At 48.5% G+C, this 16,886-nt stretch overlaps 1 protein-coding gene across 1 annotated transcript; it reads right to left on the minus strand.

Moving 5' to 3' along the window:
• Nucleotides 1–2,798: 2,798 nt before the first annotated feature.
• On the minus strand, nt 2,799–3,469 carry LOC119391809 (uncharacterized). Its single transcript, XM_037659456.1, has 2 exons — nt 3,062–3,469; nt 2,799–2,888 (listed from the first exon to the last, which is right to left on the minus strand). Exons 1-2 carry the CDS (start codon nt 3,467–3,469, stop codon nt 2,799–2,801), a joined length of 498 nt encoding a protein of 165 aa, XP_037515384.1.
• Nucleotides 3,470–16,886: the final 13,417 nt, after the last annotated feature.

Below are 16,886 nucleotides of genomic sequence, written 5' to 3' on the forward strand. Positions count from 1 at the left end.
TGTGGTTCTCATTGCTCACCACACGCCAGCTGTAGAATGCCAGCTGTGACACAATCACGTATGAGGTGTGCTGCCAGAGCTCGCTATGCTTTCCCATGACAAAGCTCTGAGCTGCTTTTCCATTCTCGTGATATGTTGCCACTAAAAATTCCTATGACCGCTCAGGCAACGGTGCAAAAAACGAAAAAAAAACATTTGACAACGTAGACATATATCAGCTTGTGAACCGACTCATGATACCTCTACGCGCACCTGTCTGTAAATGTGTGTGCGTTTTTTCTGGCGTTTGTTTATATTTTTTATCTCCCCCATTCCTTTATATTTGAGATTTTCTTAGTTCTCGCGCTTACGTTTGTGCGCATGTGTAAATATGTGCGTGCTTCTGTGCGTGCTTGTGTTCATTCCTTTTTCTGTCTTTTTATTTTATATTAGCGTTGGTTTTTGTAAATTGTCTTTCAGCTGCCTCTTTTTTTTTCAGAATTTCCTACACTCATAGTCTTCTCATTCAAAGCACCAAGTCCTCTGAATAGCGCGACTGACCTCTTCGACTTCACTAAAGCCTTTCTCTCTCGTCCACCTTGTCTTCTCAGTCTGCCTATTGCTTTGTTTTCTCCTATTTTTCTGTCCTTGCTTCTTGTGTTGTTGCCACAATGTGACTAACCAACTTGCAAAAAAAGATAGGTCTATCAGCTGTGACAACAAAGAAGCTTACAGAGCTACATTATCTTAAAAGAATCCCGTGGATTGCCCACTAATTTCACTTCTTACCCTTGTTCATGTGTTTATGCATCAGTGCATGCGGCAGCTCTTCAGAAGTGCACATGAAAGGGTGCCATATTGTGAAACGGCACCTTGCTATGTTGTTGCATTTTTCATGCTTCCAGTCTTCGTAAACAGGTTTCACTGCCCATCACATATGGTGGTACACATTTTCAATACGAATAATATTGTGCAGTGGGCTGTCATTTCCTGTCTGACGCTATCATCGTTATAAAGGCATTTTTCAGTGAATGGAGCACAGTAAAGTAGTGTACCGAGAGCTTTTGCAACTTTCACCATTTATTACTTCACCAATTTAATTGTCTGAATCTGTCACTTTGCCTAGGGCTTGTTCGATGGCCAAAGTGCCTCAGTAAAACATCTAACTTTACTCGGCATTTTTCAGTACCAAAAAAAAGCAGAAAATGCTAGCAGAGTTATTCAGGGTTAATAATTGTGCTTGTGTTTGCATTACTTGTCCAGTCAGATAAACAAATTAAACGATGGCTACTACATTTATATGATTTGAAGTGCAGAATGCTAACAGTGCCTTTCAAGCGTACGCCCAATTACTGCAATTAAGTACCATGGGGCCCGTAAAGATCAACGGTGCCTGCCGAAATGAGTATTATGGAGGTCACTAAGCAAATTATGTTTTATAATTGTTCTTATTTTCATTACTTGCCTCAGCCAGATAACCAAAATAAACAGTGCAACCACATGACTGTACTTTGGCATGCGAGCTGCTAACAGTTGCTCTCAATTTGGAGTTGACTACTGCTATTTTACCAACAATGGCTATGACGTGACTGTGGTTTGTAGTGCAAGACTGCTAACGGTGTCTTTCAAGCGTGTCCTGACTAGCGTTATTTGACCACTCGGCCCCTCAAGCTCGACGGTGGCTGCTGCCTCAATGATTACCTTGGGCCTTCTCACATTGGCATTATTCATCTCAACAGGCTGTCAACAACAATAGGAGCGGTACAACTACCTGGAAACGGGCAACAGGAGCACTCCACTGGGCTTGCATTGCTATTATGTGTTAAAGTGGCTTAATGAAATTAACAGTGACTGCGCTGTAGAGTAAACTGAGCGGACGGTGTGTTCCTGTTATTGCTTGGCTGCATTTATTGGCCTTTAGGGGCATGTAAAGCTTGTCGATGGCTCCAACTTGACTGCCTCAGCAGACCTGACGCTTACAATTGCTTCTCGCAGTGCTTGCATTGGCATTATTCATCTGAACAGGCTATAAAGAACACTAAGGGTGGCACAACTACCTGGAAATGGGCAACAGGGGCACGGCACTGGGCTTGCTTTGATATTATTTTTTGAAGTGGCTTAGTGAAATTAACAGTGACTGTGCTGTGAGTAAACTGAGCGGTCGGTGTGTTCCTGTTATTGCTTGGCTGCATTGATTGGCCTTTAGGGGCATGTAAAGCTTCTCGGTGGTTCCAACGTAGCCACTTTTGTTTTCGTTTCAACATACGCCCTGCCAACATTGGCAGTCAACTTCGCCTCGGCTGCTGCTACTTCACCATAGGGCGCCACAACATGGCAATGGCTGCACGAATGAGCAGTTTGGGCTTCACTAAAGTAATGATGTTTTATAATTGTTCCTTACTTGCATGAGCTAGATACCCAAACAATGAAACCACATTAATGTGCTGTGGCGTGCAAGCTGTTAACAGTGGTTGTCAATTTCGCGTTGACTGCAGCTATCTCATCAACGGGCCTGTCAAGCTGGACAGTGGCTGCCTGGATGAGGATCTTGGGCGCCACATGGTTTTTCAGGGTTAATAATTATGTTTGCATTTCGATTTGCCAGCATTTCAGCATGTTTCCATGCCAGTAGTTAAATTGAGCAAAATGTGTGCAGGACGTTGCTCTTTCAGAATTGAACTTCCATTAAAAGGAATACGCCATCAAATGAACTGCCTACTTATTTGAGGGGTCACGGGGTGGATGACTGAACACAACATCCCCACCGGCAACATTTAGATAGCCCTGATAAGGGCTGTTATTTAATTAATAGGTAACCGTTAAGCTTCCTCGTAGGGCTCAATGCCGGACAGCTCGCAGTCAGAGTAGCTTTCTTCACTGTCATCTTCCCCCACTTGGATGACGATGGGCTGGACATGGTCACTTCCAGACGTGTCAACTCGGAACTTAGCCTCCAGTTCCATCACATGCCGGAAGTTCTTCCTCTAGTCTTCCGCCGTTACGTTCTTGATTTTTTCCCTCAAGATGTCTTCCACAGTGCACAGCTTAAAGTCTCGGTTGTCCGCAGCGATACCATTTTCACCTTTGCCCACACGAGCTCAATGGGATTGAATTCGCAGTAGTACGGCGGGAGCCTGAGCACAACGCAACCGGCCCTTGCAGCTGCGTTGTCTATGATGTAGCTGAGAAAGCGTGGCTTCACAGATGCCACCAACTCAAGCAGCTGCCTCTTCACTAACGTCGCGCTGTAGGCGATGTCCTTGCTATTCAGCCACTCTTGTATGTTTTCCTTCTTCCAGGACGTCGTCGGCAATTTCTCTTCTCGCCGGGAGTGGTAAGGTGCATTGTCCAAAGCAATGACACTACCAGCTGGCAACTTCTGCAGCACGTCGCCGAACCATCCCTCGAAGCGATTGCCGTCCATTTCTTCGTGGCAATCGCCTGTTTTTCGTCCTCGGAATACATCCAAGCAGCCGTCTACGAATCCCATCTTCACTGCCGATGTGCGTGACGATCAGGCGCTGGCCTTTCCCAGAGGGTTGTTTCAGACCCGTTGAAAGGCCATGTTGCGCGAGCGTACATGCGTCCGCGCTTCTGCACCACGGTGTCTGTCCATACGATCAACTGAGTGTGTCCCGCCGTCACCCATGTCTCGTCCAGGAAGAAGATCTTTCGGCCTTCCGCCCGGTAGCGCTCCACGTCACGAAGGTAGCGATTCCGCCACTCGACGATGTCGTCGCGGTCGATAAGCAGCGAGTTGCGGCACCTCTTCTCGTACTTGAAGCCGATCTCGGCAAGCAGGCGCCGCACAGTACAGCGCTTCAGTGACGGGAGATCCATACGGTTCGAGAACTCGTTGGTTATCTTCTCGACCGTCGGTATCTCGTTGCGGCGAAAGAAATCGTGCACACATGACCTCAGCGCGCACAACGTGAAGCTGTCATATTTCGTGCTGCGTCTTCTCCGCATTTCGTGGGCGCTTTCGCGAGGGCGTCGAGAGATTGCCGCCCGAAGAAGACGAAGCCTTGGCCTCTCTCCTCACCTTGAAGACTGTGCTTTCGCTGACACCGAGCATCTCGGCGACAAACTTGCTCGTGTCCTCCACGCTGCGTTCGGGCTCCCTGTTGCGCCAGTACGTGTAGCAGTGGAAGATCATGTTCCGTGAATCGCTGTTGAGGATGTGGCCGCTCTTGTTCTTGCCGACGCTCCTTGATGGTGTGGATATCGAGGCAACACAAGGCTCGTTCGGCAACAAAGAATCGCTTTCCGATGTCACCTCGCTGGGCTCCATGGCGGAAAACTCGCGCTGAACGCCGTGCGAAATCTCGTGAGATCGCAGGTTTGCAAAAAGAAAAAAAAAACGCGAAAGAAAAAGAAAATAAGATGCATCACATTCTTGAAAATAAGTTTGTGAAAGCATAAAACTAAAAAAAAAGCAGAAATATTTTGCTATTTAAAACCAGGAGACAAGCATCCATGTATTTATTTAAAACGATGAACGAAGCTTTCTTTTACCTTTCCTGCCTCGGTCGTCTTCTCGCCCCAGGTTTGTAATGGTTTCGATAAGTGCATTGTGCCTTTAAGTATTTGTTAAACAGCAACTGATTAATTTTAGGCTCGGGAAACGAGTAGTAAATTATCCGTGTACATGTAAACGAGCGCAAAAACCATGCAGCGCTGCCCTTTCTACTTTTGTCCCTTAATTTGCAACGAATTTAGAGAGCAGACGACGCGCAGCGTTGTAGAAGGCACGGGGTTATTTTTCTCTCGCGATCCGGCATGTGCTGTTGCATTACCATCACGACAGCTCTATCAAACCAGTCATCAAGGTACGAAAGTATTATACGTACCGGGAATTACGCGATTTAGAACCACAATTTTTTTAAAGCGGGACTATTTCTTTGCCGCGGAGGCAATCGGCTGCCGCGCTTCGGTCATATGGGCGGGGCCTCTCCTTTTTTCTAAAGTTGTACCCGACTATAGTAGAAGCTTAATTAAACAACTTATATTTAATTGGTCATCATTAAATTTACCTAGGCTTAAATCGTCTTAATTGGGCTTGAATTAATTTTACTTGGCGTAATTAGGATCGACTATGCTTAACTTGGCTCAGCAAGTCTTGACTGTTTTTCACTGTGCTTCGCGAGGTGACGTCATAGCTAGACGTAGTTTTCTGTCTGCACTGTACGGCCTAACGAAAAGCTAGAAGTGCACAGATATGTGCACAAGACAAGCGCGGTGGTTAGTTTGCGCTACTCTTGTGCGCGTTCTTTTTGCGCGTCTTTGTGTCCGAACAGCGCGTTACGCGTGTCAGTCAAGTGCACGACTATGCAACAGAAGGCGCATAGTTTTGTGAAAGTAGCGCTTAATGCAACGGGGGTTTGTCATGTGCGACGTGTCGTCGTCGTGTTAAAGAGCCAGAGCGCGTAGAAGCGCGGAGCGCCGTAGAGGTGCCACGCTTGCACGTTGCAAGGTATATGTAAACTGGTAGCGTAACTTCCGTAGAAGCCCACGTGTCAAGCCGATGGCTAGTTGCTGCAACAGTCGCCATCTATGTGAGGAGGGGACAAACAGAATTAAAAAAAGAAAAAGATGACGTCACAACCGGAAGCGGAAATGACGTCACGTTTTAATGCGATGGGCGCGAAATTATGGAATTTTTTGACAGGGCGCCGCTTCTTACTTTTTTTTTAGCTGCACGTTCTTTTTCTTATCACTATGATGGCTCCATAATGGAAGCCTGCAAGATAACGGGAAGACGAAAAAGACAGATTTGATAATAAGGTGTATTTTATTGGCGAAATATTGCAGTTGAACAGGATATTACCCCAAATATATAACACAGAAATCAGAAGTAGCATAACAATTCAACGTGCACACAAACCCTGCACACGTGTTGCTCTTGCATCCGTAGACAGCGCAGCGTTTCTTCGCGTAGCGTGGCGGACTCATCGTCCCGAAGGGCGACAGCACGCCGGCCGTGCGCTGGCAAAACACAGTCACTGAAACGGTTCCCAATGGCTGCGATGGGCTATATTACCTTCTGCCAAGTACCACGACTAGAAAACAACGCTTATGCGAGGAAATCACCTACGGACGACAGGCACAAACCTACTGCGCAAAAACGAGCGACGCCATTTGCATCTGAAAATGCGCAAAACCGTTGGCCCATGTTACCAGACTGCCTGCATGTGCCCGCTGTTTCTGAAAACAAACGAAAAAATTGGCCACTCAACCACATACCCAAGACTAAAGTTTGATTAAAGTAATCTACTAATTTAATTCGTGACAAATAAAATTAAACTAATGAAAATAAACGTTTATTTATTTTTTTGTTTTCATTATTCCCCCCCCCCCCCCTCACCTAGTAGCGCTTTAATCGTCACGCGGTGTTGATGTTTGTCGCAATAGGTTTCCGACCACTTTTCATTCCGACTTTCGCGACCTATTTAGATTGACCTTGCACGTTGGGCCAGTTAGGCGATACACTATGCGATATCCCTCACTTTCCCCGTCGACTGTCCCGCGCTTGCGCATCGCGCGCCGGTCACGTGACTGTTCTCCGTCTTCTCTCTCCTTGACTTACAGCACAGCCCTTCCCAGCCTTTTGCCCTTCTGCATTAGCGACAGTGCTGAGAGCAGCAGCGATTCCCAGTGTCGGGTTGTTTAGAGGACAGTTGGCCGCTTTCTTTGATTTTGTTTGCGTGAGGAGAAAGTTGGCGAGGCGTGCTTCTTATGCTGAGTATGCTATCGCTTTTCTTTTATTTGTCGCCCTTATCACCCTTGGATTACGCCGCCTTTCTGAATCGGGGATTGGATCTACATCGGCGTCAGCGTGCGTTTCGCCGAAATAAAAGAGTAAGTAGCACATTGCACAAATTTATTGCTTGTAAAATAACCTATAATTGTTTCACGGAAATGTCAATTGGCGAGAGGTTCCGCGGTGGTACAACCGACACGAATGATGTCAACTGATCGTTGTAATGGCAATTTAAACATCAGAGCACGCAACTTGTTTAACATGAATTGTGTGCTTTACTGCATGGCAAGTGCATTTTTCAGCGGTCATGTTTTCCATCGTGTTCTCGGCCAGCGTTGGCAACATTAACACTTGACCGACGATCAAATGTGCTGTTTCAGTGCAAGAGATGTTTATACCCTTAATTCGAGCTTATTGTAGTCGTCCGTGGCACATGCTATGCGTTAGGGAAAAAAATATATTCATGCGTAGCTTGAACTCCACTGATTCCAGCGGCGTTTTCATGCATTCCGTAACATTGGGCTTCGGAGAAACACGCAGCTCGATTGGCGAGTCTCAGTGCGTTGGCTTCCTTCCGACCAAACTCTCGTTCGCACGTTGTGTGCAGTCACGGCAGCAACTGCACGTAAGTGCGAGGTTAAGTAATTTGTGTTAGTTACAAATGAATCTATTTTTATACGGTGTGGCGGACGCCTGCAGCCGTCGCTCGTTCGCCTTTTTCTTTTAACACTGAAGCTGTTCTCGGTCGAGCCTTTCATGTCCGTGATCCGTAACGCTTGTGGGCATCACAAACGGGTATGCGCCACAGACATTGGGTAAATCCCACTACTCACCACTGGTCTACTAAAGAAAATGAAGGCAACAGTTAGTCCAACAAATGGCGTGCGCGTTACCATATTCACACCACTGTCACGTGATACTACGTGGTTATAAAAGGTGGTGGTTAAACTACCACCTCAAAGCTTAGCAAATAGAGTTTAATAAATAGCAGTGATACAACATATCGGAGCACCTTAAGCGAAAGCTTCTTTGTAAACCTATGTATAAGAGCGGTATGATGAAGATTGCAATAAAACTATACTACCACCTTGAAACTTAACGAAGAGAGTGTTTAATAAAGAGCAGTGATACAACAGTGAAAGACTACAAACCGTGAAAGGTTTGTAGTGGAAGACTTGCAAAACGTAGAAATGCGTTAGCCTGACGAAGGGAACGCCACCAGATTCGCTGTTTCATCGTGTTCACGAAGCGGGGTTAGTTGATTTTTTTTTGTCTAAATTGTGAGATATGAAAGCCCAGGAAATTGTGTGATAGGAAAACCCAGGAAATTCACGATTGTATATTTGATAGACTTGTCTAATCGCACACTCACTGTATCGCCGAGGGGCCACAAATACTGCAATCATTCCATCGCATCTGGTGTAAGCTGGTGGCATGAATTCTCTGGTGGCTCACGCTTAGACTTAGCCTTCAGGAAACACAGGCGCTTCGCTCGCTCTCCCTGAGCAAGGAGTGAGAGTTCGAAGGAGCAGAGTGGGTATCGCGCAGTAATAAACACTGCTCTCTACACACATTGCCGTGCTCCCGCAAAGGCTGCGGAGATAGCGCCACCTTCTTCCTTTTTTCAAGAAACACGCTATTAATACACGCACAAATAACACGTGCTGTTGAGCTTGTCTGGTCACGCTCGCCCTTCGGAAATACTCCTGCCATGATTCATGTCTCGTTCGGCCTGGTTTGAATCCGCAGCACGGCCGCCCGTAGGCAAACCATAATATTGCCGGGCTGTGCTTTAAACTCGGGGAAGATCGATACAATCGACCTTAAAAGAAAAAAAAAACAGATGGTAAAACAACATTATGTTTTCATTTTGATGTTTAAGCGTCACTACAAGGAACTCTATTAAATATTTATATGTTTTATAATATAACCGGAAACGCTATTAAACAGATAAACAAGACATTAGATATTTAATTATGTTTAGTATGCAAACATAAGATACTGTTGCACTATTGTATATAAGGTAGATGTTTTTAATGTGATCTGTATGCTAAGCTAACATGTCGGTAAATGATTGTATAACTCTGGCGCCTGCCTGTACATTTATGTATGTTATAGCTGCGTATATCCATGCTGGCATTCTGCTAAGGATCCATATGCTTGTAACATGTTTTTGCTTGACCATATTAAGTTTAATAAAGTTCAAAGCTGAATACTGAGCTTGTCTAAAACATATTTCTTAGAGCATTCATGATATCGCACCCATAAAATGTCACCATCATTATCTGCCGAAGTTGTTTGGTCGTGCTCCGGATGCTGTTGGCATGTTCAGGCTGTCGGTAGCTTCAAGTGCATACTGTGCAGAAATCATAGTTGGTCACAGGGTTCTCCATAGGGGAGGGGGGCGAACTTTTGCCGCAACCGCCCCCGTAGTCGAGACCTCACCGTAGTCGAGGTCTTCTAATAGTGGTACATCATCCAGCACGTTGATAGTTTCCAGACGATATTCGGGAAGAAGAAAGTTAATGTACTGCTGTTGAGCAGATGGTGGTGGCTGCTGTTGCTGCTGCTTAGCCGAGTCGTTGGCTGACCCGATGGCGGCTGCCGCTGTTGTTGCTGCTCCTGCTGAGCCGAGTCGTTTGGCTGACCTAAAGGCGGCTGCTCCTCTTGCTGCTGCTGATGCATTCGAGGCGATGCCGATTCGAACAGATCGCGGGTTTGCTCAAATATTGTCACGATCAATAGCCGACAGGACGACAGAAGACAAAGAAGCGAGCAGCACGAGCTGCAGCTGTGGGCTTTCTGAGGAAGACGACGTTGAGGCGTCTGCTCTTTTTGTTATCGGAATACAGACTTGTCTTTCCTCGTCGCAACGTGGTCCTCTATCTTGTTATTTCCGCGTTGCGACACTGGTGGAGGTGCTGGACTTCTACGTCTGATGCTCGGGACTCTGCCACGACCCGGCACTTCAAGTCCGACACCGGAACCTGTTCCTGCAGTGGACACTCCTGTCCACCGCTACAGTCGCCGACAGCGAGGCCTCAGTCCCGAGGCAATCCCTCTGGAACCTCTCCAGCCAAGGACTCCGTCTGCAGAAATGGCAACTGGCGGCGCTTCACAGGTGACCGTTGAGCAGCCTCGGATTCCTGAGACCTTCCACGGCGAGGTTTATGAAGACGTCGAGGATTGGTTGGACCAGTATGAGCGAGTCGCCAAGGCGAACCATTGGACCGTCGAACAGAAGCTCGCGCGCCTCTACTTTGCTCTAGCGGACAGCGCTCGCACGTGGTATGAGAACTGCGAGGCCACATTGTCTTCTTGGGATGCCTTTCGGCAGCAGCTTCGCAGCACCTTCGCAAACAACGACCGCCGCGATTCGCTCAGCAACCCATCAAGTCTCGTATACAGAAACCGAATGAGAGTGTCGCCATGTTTGCGGAGGACATGACCCGCCTATTTCGACGAGCTGACCCTGAGATGCCTGAAGCCAAGAAACTACGACATTTGATGCGAGGCGTCAAAGGACAACTGTTTGCCGTCTTCTTCGCAACCCGCCGACAACCGTTGCGGAATTAGTCCAAGAGGCTACAAGTATCGAGCGAGCACTACAGCAACGGTGCCGCTATTACGACCGACCGAACAACGCCTCGATCAGCGTCTCTGCTCTGACGGCCGGCAGTGGGGGTTCTCTACGTGAGCTCATTCGCTAGGTTGTTCATGAAGAAATCCGCAACCTCCTTGTGACTCCACAAGAACCTGCAATGGCTTCGGTTGCAGAAGTCGTACGACATGAGATCAGGCAAGCATTTTCTTTGCCCGAATCGCTACCAGACCAGCGATCGGTTAACTATGCGTCGGCCGTCCGTCGTCCAACGCCATTGCCGCACAACTCGTCTCCTCTGGCTCATCCTTGCAACGAGCCGCTGATTCCCATCGTACATTCCACCGCCGAATGAGCCGGTGATTCCAGCGTACATTCCACCGCCGCCCACTCCCCAACTTAATGCGCATACGGAAACATCGCCGTTCTACCCCTCCGCCACGTCTGCAGCCTGGTCGCAAAAGGATGGCCACCAGTCGACGACTTGCTCGTAAGACGGACTTGTGGCGCACCGTCGACGCCGTCCACTTTTTTTCCATTGCGGAGAAGCCGGCCCTGTTTACCGTATTTGCCCTTACCTTGACCAGAGATCTCAGACTTTGTGCCGCCCTTTCCACGTCCTCGTTGTGACAACCGCCGCGACAGCAACATGCACCCGCAAGCAGAGCCATGGTCCGTATCGTCGACCCCGTTCTCCGTCACCTGCACCGAGCTCTTCGTCGCCCGTCGTAGCTACGCCGACGCTGCCCGGGCAGATCCCCCAGCCCTCCTCGGGGAACTAACCCAGCGACCTTTGGGGGGAAGTTGCCGCCCGTCGAGACGCTACAACACCCCCAACCGTACGATACGACGATACGACGGACGATGCGACGTCGCCGACCCCGAGGAATCGTAAGCGCCGACATAGCTATTTACATAGACGGACGCCCAGTGACAGCGCTTGTGGATACTGGCGGATTTCTCAATTATAAGCCGGAGCTCGCCGACTGCCTCAAAAACACGCCAGGCCTGCGCTGAAACCGCAGCACAGTCACAGCGAAAGCTCGAAGAGGCGGTCTTTTCTAGAGACTCGTTGCAAGCTCTCTTTGGGTACAATACAAGTACACTATAAAGTTACCCACACGCCCTAAATCAATTTTTTTTGTGAAGTTGGGAAGCACCTACTAAGCCATTATTCGTCATTCTGCGGAGAAGCGAGCACCAGCTACACGTCTGTAAGGCATTATGTGCACTTTGTTGACGCGACGACTGATGACGATGAAGAATCATGGCTCAGCCATTTGTAATGCGTTGAAGCTTTAACGGCCCACCTGTTATGTATTTGCATTGGGTGACGCCCGCTCGCTATTTCCCTCTCCCGTCATGCTGTATAACATACGTTGACGTGGGAGAGAGACGGGGGGGGGGCGAATAACTTTACTGAAACCCCGAGGAAATGGATCATGCGCTCATGGCTTCCTTGCCAACCATCCAGTGCACTTGCGAGGAACCCACTACGCTATAAAGCATTGTAATTTACTGAGACCCCGAGGAAATCAATCTGCGCTTATAGGCTTCTTTGCAACCAATACAAGTGCACTTGCGAGGAACCCACTACGCTCTAAATCATTCTAATTTTTGAGATGTACGGCAGCAGGCACTGTGCCATTTTTCGTCATTTTACGGAGATCCGTGGTACCTGCTAAACGCATTTAAGTCATTATGCGCACTTTGTTGATGCTGTGCCTGATGACGACGAAGAATTATGGCAGAGATCTTTGTAATGGGTTGGAAGCATTGCACAACCTACTCGTTGCGCAATTGGCATTGTGTGACGCCTCGTTACAGAATTCGCGTTGTGCGACGCTTGGTGCTTATTTTACTCTTCTACCACGCTATATTGCATATGCTAATGTGGTTCCTTCCCGACATGAAGCCTGTATTGGACCTTTTCGCAAAGCAGTTTCAAGCACCGGCATGGCTCAGAGGTTGAATACTGGGCTCCCACGCAGAGGGCCCAGGTTCGAGCCTCGTTCCATCCTGGAATTTTTTTCTTATTTCGTTTTTTTCTTATTTCGATCGATACTGTACGGTTACGGACACCGCGGCGGCGGCGGCGCGGCGGCGGCGCGGCAGCGGCGGCGGCGGCGGACAACTACGGCGCCAAAAACGGCCGGTGAAATGATCTCATAACAGCTGTGCGCTGTAAAAAGTTAACTTCACTGCCAAATGAATCGCACTCCGGCCATTCCGCTCTAGTGGTCTTTGGTAACCCCATTTCGTTAGTCCCCGTCGCCGCAAGGTGGCCTGATCTTAGGAATGGATTTCCTGTCTGAATACGGCGCCGTTATAGACATTCCGGACAGGTCGGTTACATTTTGGATGGCCCCGGATCAAGTTTCGGATATACGCTATGCAGATCTGCCACGTAAACATCTGCGCGTCTTCGACGATGACGTGACCATCCCTCCGCGGTCCAGCGCTCTCGTGGCTGTAACATGCGACCTACTAGGCAAGTACGACTACATCGCCGAACAATCCCAACATTGCTATTCAGCCATGGCCTATCCATTGCAAGAGGCGTCATAAGCGTAAAGTGCGGACACACGCAAGTTCTAGTAACAAACTTCAGCCCTGAGCGACGACATCTTGCGAGAGGTATGGCAGTCGCGTACGTGGAGGAGCTCACTGAGGTCGCAAGCTGCTTAACTGTGGAGCAAGACGATCACACCGACCTGCTGCCCGTACCTCTATCCGTCGATGTTGGCCCAAGTTTGCTGCCTACGCAGAAGGAAAGCCTCCTGGACCTTATTAATCAGTTTCAGGATTGTTTCTCTTCGACGTCCAGAGTTTGTCAAACGCCTTTGACGAAACATCGCATCATTACGGATGAAACGGCCAGACCCTACGGCAAAACCCGTACCGAGTAGCTCCGCGGGAACGTGAAGCCATAGAAAGTCAGGTGCGCAAGATGCTTCAGGATGACGTTATTCAGCCGTCGAAGAGTCCTTGGGCATCGCCGGTAGTATTGGTGAAGAAAAAGACGGCACCTTACGTTTCTGCGTGGACTGCCGCAAGCTCAATCAGGTTACTAAAAAAGACGTTTACCCGCTACCTGGTATAGACGATTCCCTCGATCGACTACGGCATGCACGTTATTTCTCGTCGATGGATTTGAGGAGCGGATATTGGCAGATAGAAGTCGACGAAAGAGACAGAGAAAAAAACATCATTCGTGACACCCGATGGCCTTTATGAATTTAAGTTACTTCCTTTCGGCTGTGCTCCGCACCGGCAACATTTCAGCAGCTCATGGACACCGTACTATCAGGCCTCAAGTGGCAAACGTGCCTGGTATATTTGGACGATGTGATTGTATTTTCTGCCACATTTGACGAGCATTTGAAGCGACTACACGCGGTATTCCAAGCGATACGATCTGTTGGACTAACGCTTAAACCAGAAAAATGTCACTTTGGCTTCGAAGAGCTTCTGTTTCTGGGGCATCTTGTCAGCAGTGAAGGTGTGCGGCCTGACCCCGACAAAATAGCTGCCGTTACAAGTTTTCCCGCACCATCTGACAAAAAGGCAGTCAGACGATTTTTAGGACTGTGCGCCTATTACCGACGCTTCATTCAGAATTTTTCACGCATTGCCTCGCCGTTGACACGTCTCACCAGAGAAGACGTCACATTCGTGTGGGGTGAAGAGCAGCAGGAAGCGTTCAACGAGCTGCGGCAACGCCTCCAAAATCCGCCAGTCCTCGGACACTTTGACAATGACGCTCCGACAGCGGTCCACACCGACGCCAGCAATGTTGGCTTAGGAGCCGTACTCGTGCAGTGGCAATGATGGCGCCGACGAGTTTGCTTATGCGAGCAGGACCCTCTCCCGCACGGAAGAGAATTATTCCACCACTGAAAAAGAGTGTCTTGCGGTGGTGTGGGCTGTTATAAAGTTTCGCCCATATTTGTACGGCCGCCCGTTTAAAGTTGTCAGCGACCGTCATTCTCTTTGTTGGTTGACGAACCTAAAAGACCCCATCAGGACGATTGGCGCGCTGGAGCCTTAAGCTTCAAGAATTCGATATGGCTATTGTGTACAAATCAGGGAAGCGGCATGCGGATGCCGATTGCCTTTCTCGCGCGCCACTTGAACATGCAAATTCTGACGATGACGACGACGCGGCCTTTGTCGGGTTGTCAACACGACTACAATCGCACAGCAGCAACGCGACGACCCGAACTGCAATCCATTATTGGTTTCTTGGAGGGACGCACATCCGCTGTGCCAAAGCTCTTCGCAAGAGGAGTAGCATCATTTTGCTTGAGAAACGACGTCCTATATAAGGTGAACTTTTCGCCGAACGGAAACACCTACTTACTCGTCGTTCCAACACACCACTGAGGAAAGAAGTACTACAGGCGTGCCATGATGAAGCACATCCGGTCATCTGGGTTACACACGAACGCTATGCCGAGTGAGACAAAAGTACTACTGGCCAAGACTAACGGCAACCGTTCAACAGTACGTTCGGACTTGCCTTGAATGCCAGCGTAGGAAAGTGCCAGCCGTCAAACCAGCAGGGCTCCTCCATCCGATTGATGTACCGGATGTACCATTCACTCAAGTCGGAATGGATCTCCTAGGCCCATTTCCAACTTCGGCTGCAGGGCGCAGATGGATAATTGTAACCACGGACTACCTCACTCGCTACGCCGAAACCAAGGCTCTGGAGAGGGGCACGGCAATTGAAGCAGCCCGGTTTTTTTATAGAGAATGTAGTGCTGAGGCATGGCGCTCCATCTGTAGTAATAACTGACAGGGGAACAGCATTCACAGCCGAGCTGTACACACAGTGCTGAAGCTTAGCGGCACATCTCACCGGCGTACAACGGCATACCATCCACAAACGAATGGTCTGACGGAGCGGCTAAACAAGACACTTGCCGATATGCTCTGCATGTACGTTGATGCGGAGCATAAGAACTGGGATGAGATCTTGCCTTATGTCACTTTTGCATATAATACGCCCAGCAAGAGACAACATGCATGACACCGTTCCGTCTTCTCCATGGCCGTGAAGTCACAGCCATGCTCGACGCTATGCTGCCGCATGAAAACGATGGCGTCGGTACAGATGCAGACTACATAACTCAGCTTGCTGAAGAAGCCCAACCACTTGCGCGCACGCGTATTCGTCGCCAGCAGGACTATGACACAAGGCGCTACAATCTACGTCACCGACCAGTCTACTACGAGCCGGAGAGAGAGTTTTGGGTCTGGACCCTAGTTCGCCAGCGTGGCCTCTCAGAGAAGCTATTACGGCGGTACTTCGGGCCGTATAAAGTCCTCCGACGTCTCACTGATGTTAACTATGAGGTTGTTCCCGACAGTCCACATTGCTCAAGGCGTCAAAAGCATGCACCAGAGGTTGTTCACGTGGTTCGGATGAAGCCTTATTTGTGCGAATGAACTCATGGGCTGCCAGTGAGTACAAACCCTGCTGCCGTGACGATGAAGCATCGGGACGATGCTTCCTTGGAAGGGAGGCTGTCACGATCAATAGCCGACAGGACGACAGAGGACAAAGAAGCGAGCAGCACGAGCTGCAGCTGTGGGCTTTCTGAGGAAGACGACGTTGAGGCGTCTGCTCTTTTGTTATCGGAATACAGACTTGTCTTTCCTCGTCGCAACGTGGTCGGTCCTGTATCTTGTTATTTCCGCGTTGCGACAATATAGAAGTTAGCATGGTAATAAATTCTCTGTTATTGGTAAAAGCTTCAATTAGAGTTGCAATGTCAGTGAATACGCCGCCGGCATTATCATCCACTGCCTCGCCCGACATTATGACGACAAAACAAATGACCTCGTAGATTAAGGGCCCTTATATACGTGTACCACTTTGCGTTCTTATAGTTTTTTTTCCTCTCTCCTTCACCACCTCCATCCAGCGCTCCTTCGGTAGCCCCCGCGTGTTTTTTTGTTTCTTTTTTGTGTGAACGCGTATGTATGCCTGATAACTCTGTTGTAACCTTCTGCGGCCATGGTGCATCCGTTACGATCTCAGTAACAGAACGTCCTGTCTGTGTGTTCGCGTTGCGGCTGCCGCGTGCGGGATGCGATAACAGAATCAAGGGTGAAGAAGACGTATGTATGTATGTAGTACGTACGTACGTACTTATGTATGTATGTATGTAGTATGTATGTATGTAGTATGTATGTTGTATGTATGTATGTATGTATGTATGGATATGTATGTATGTATGTATGAATGCCACTAGTTTCAAAGATAAAAAATACAAAAAAAAAAATTCTGTCATACGCACGCCCCACGGATCGTTCTTTTTTTCCTTTTGCGAGGGGCGTCACCATGTATTCAACGTGGAAAACAGTTTTATGCAGCATCAGTTATTCAAACAATCGTTTCCTCCGGACAACGAACACTACGTAGGTAACACCACTGCTCAAATTTATTTACAACCAAGAGGTACACAGATGCAACTACCTCGACAAAATAGAGTACTAATGCTAGACAAAACTAGCGGCAACGGTCCCCAACACAGG

Source organism: Rhipicephalus sanguineus, chromosome 4 (genome assembly GCF_013339695.2).
Source record: "Rhipicephalus sanguineus isolate Rsan-2018 chromosome 4, BIME_Rsan_1.4, whole genome shotgun sequence".
NCBI classification, from domain to species: Eukaryota; Metazoa; Arthropoda; class Arachnida; order Ixodida; family Ixodidae; genus Rhipicephalus; species Rhipicephalus sanguineus.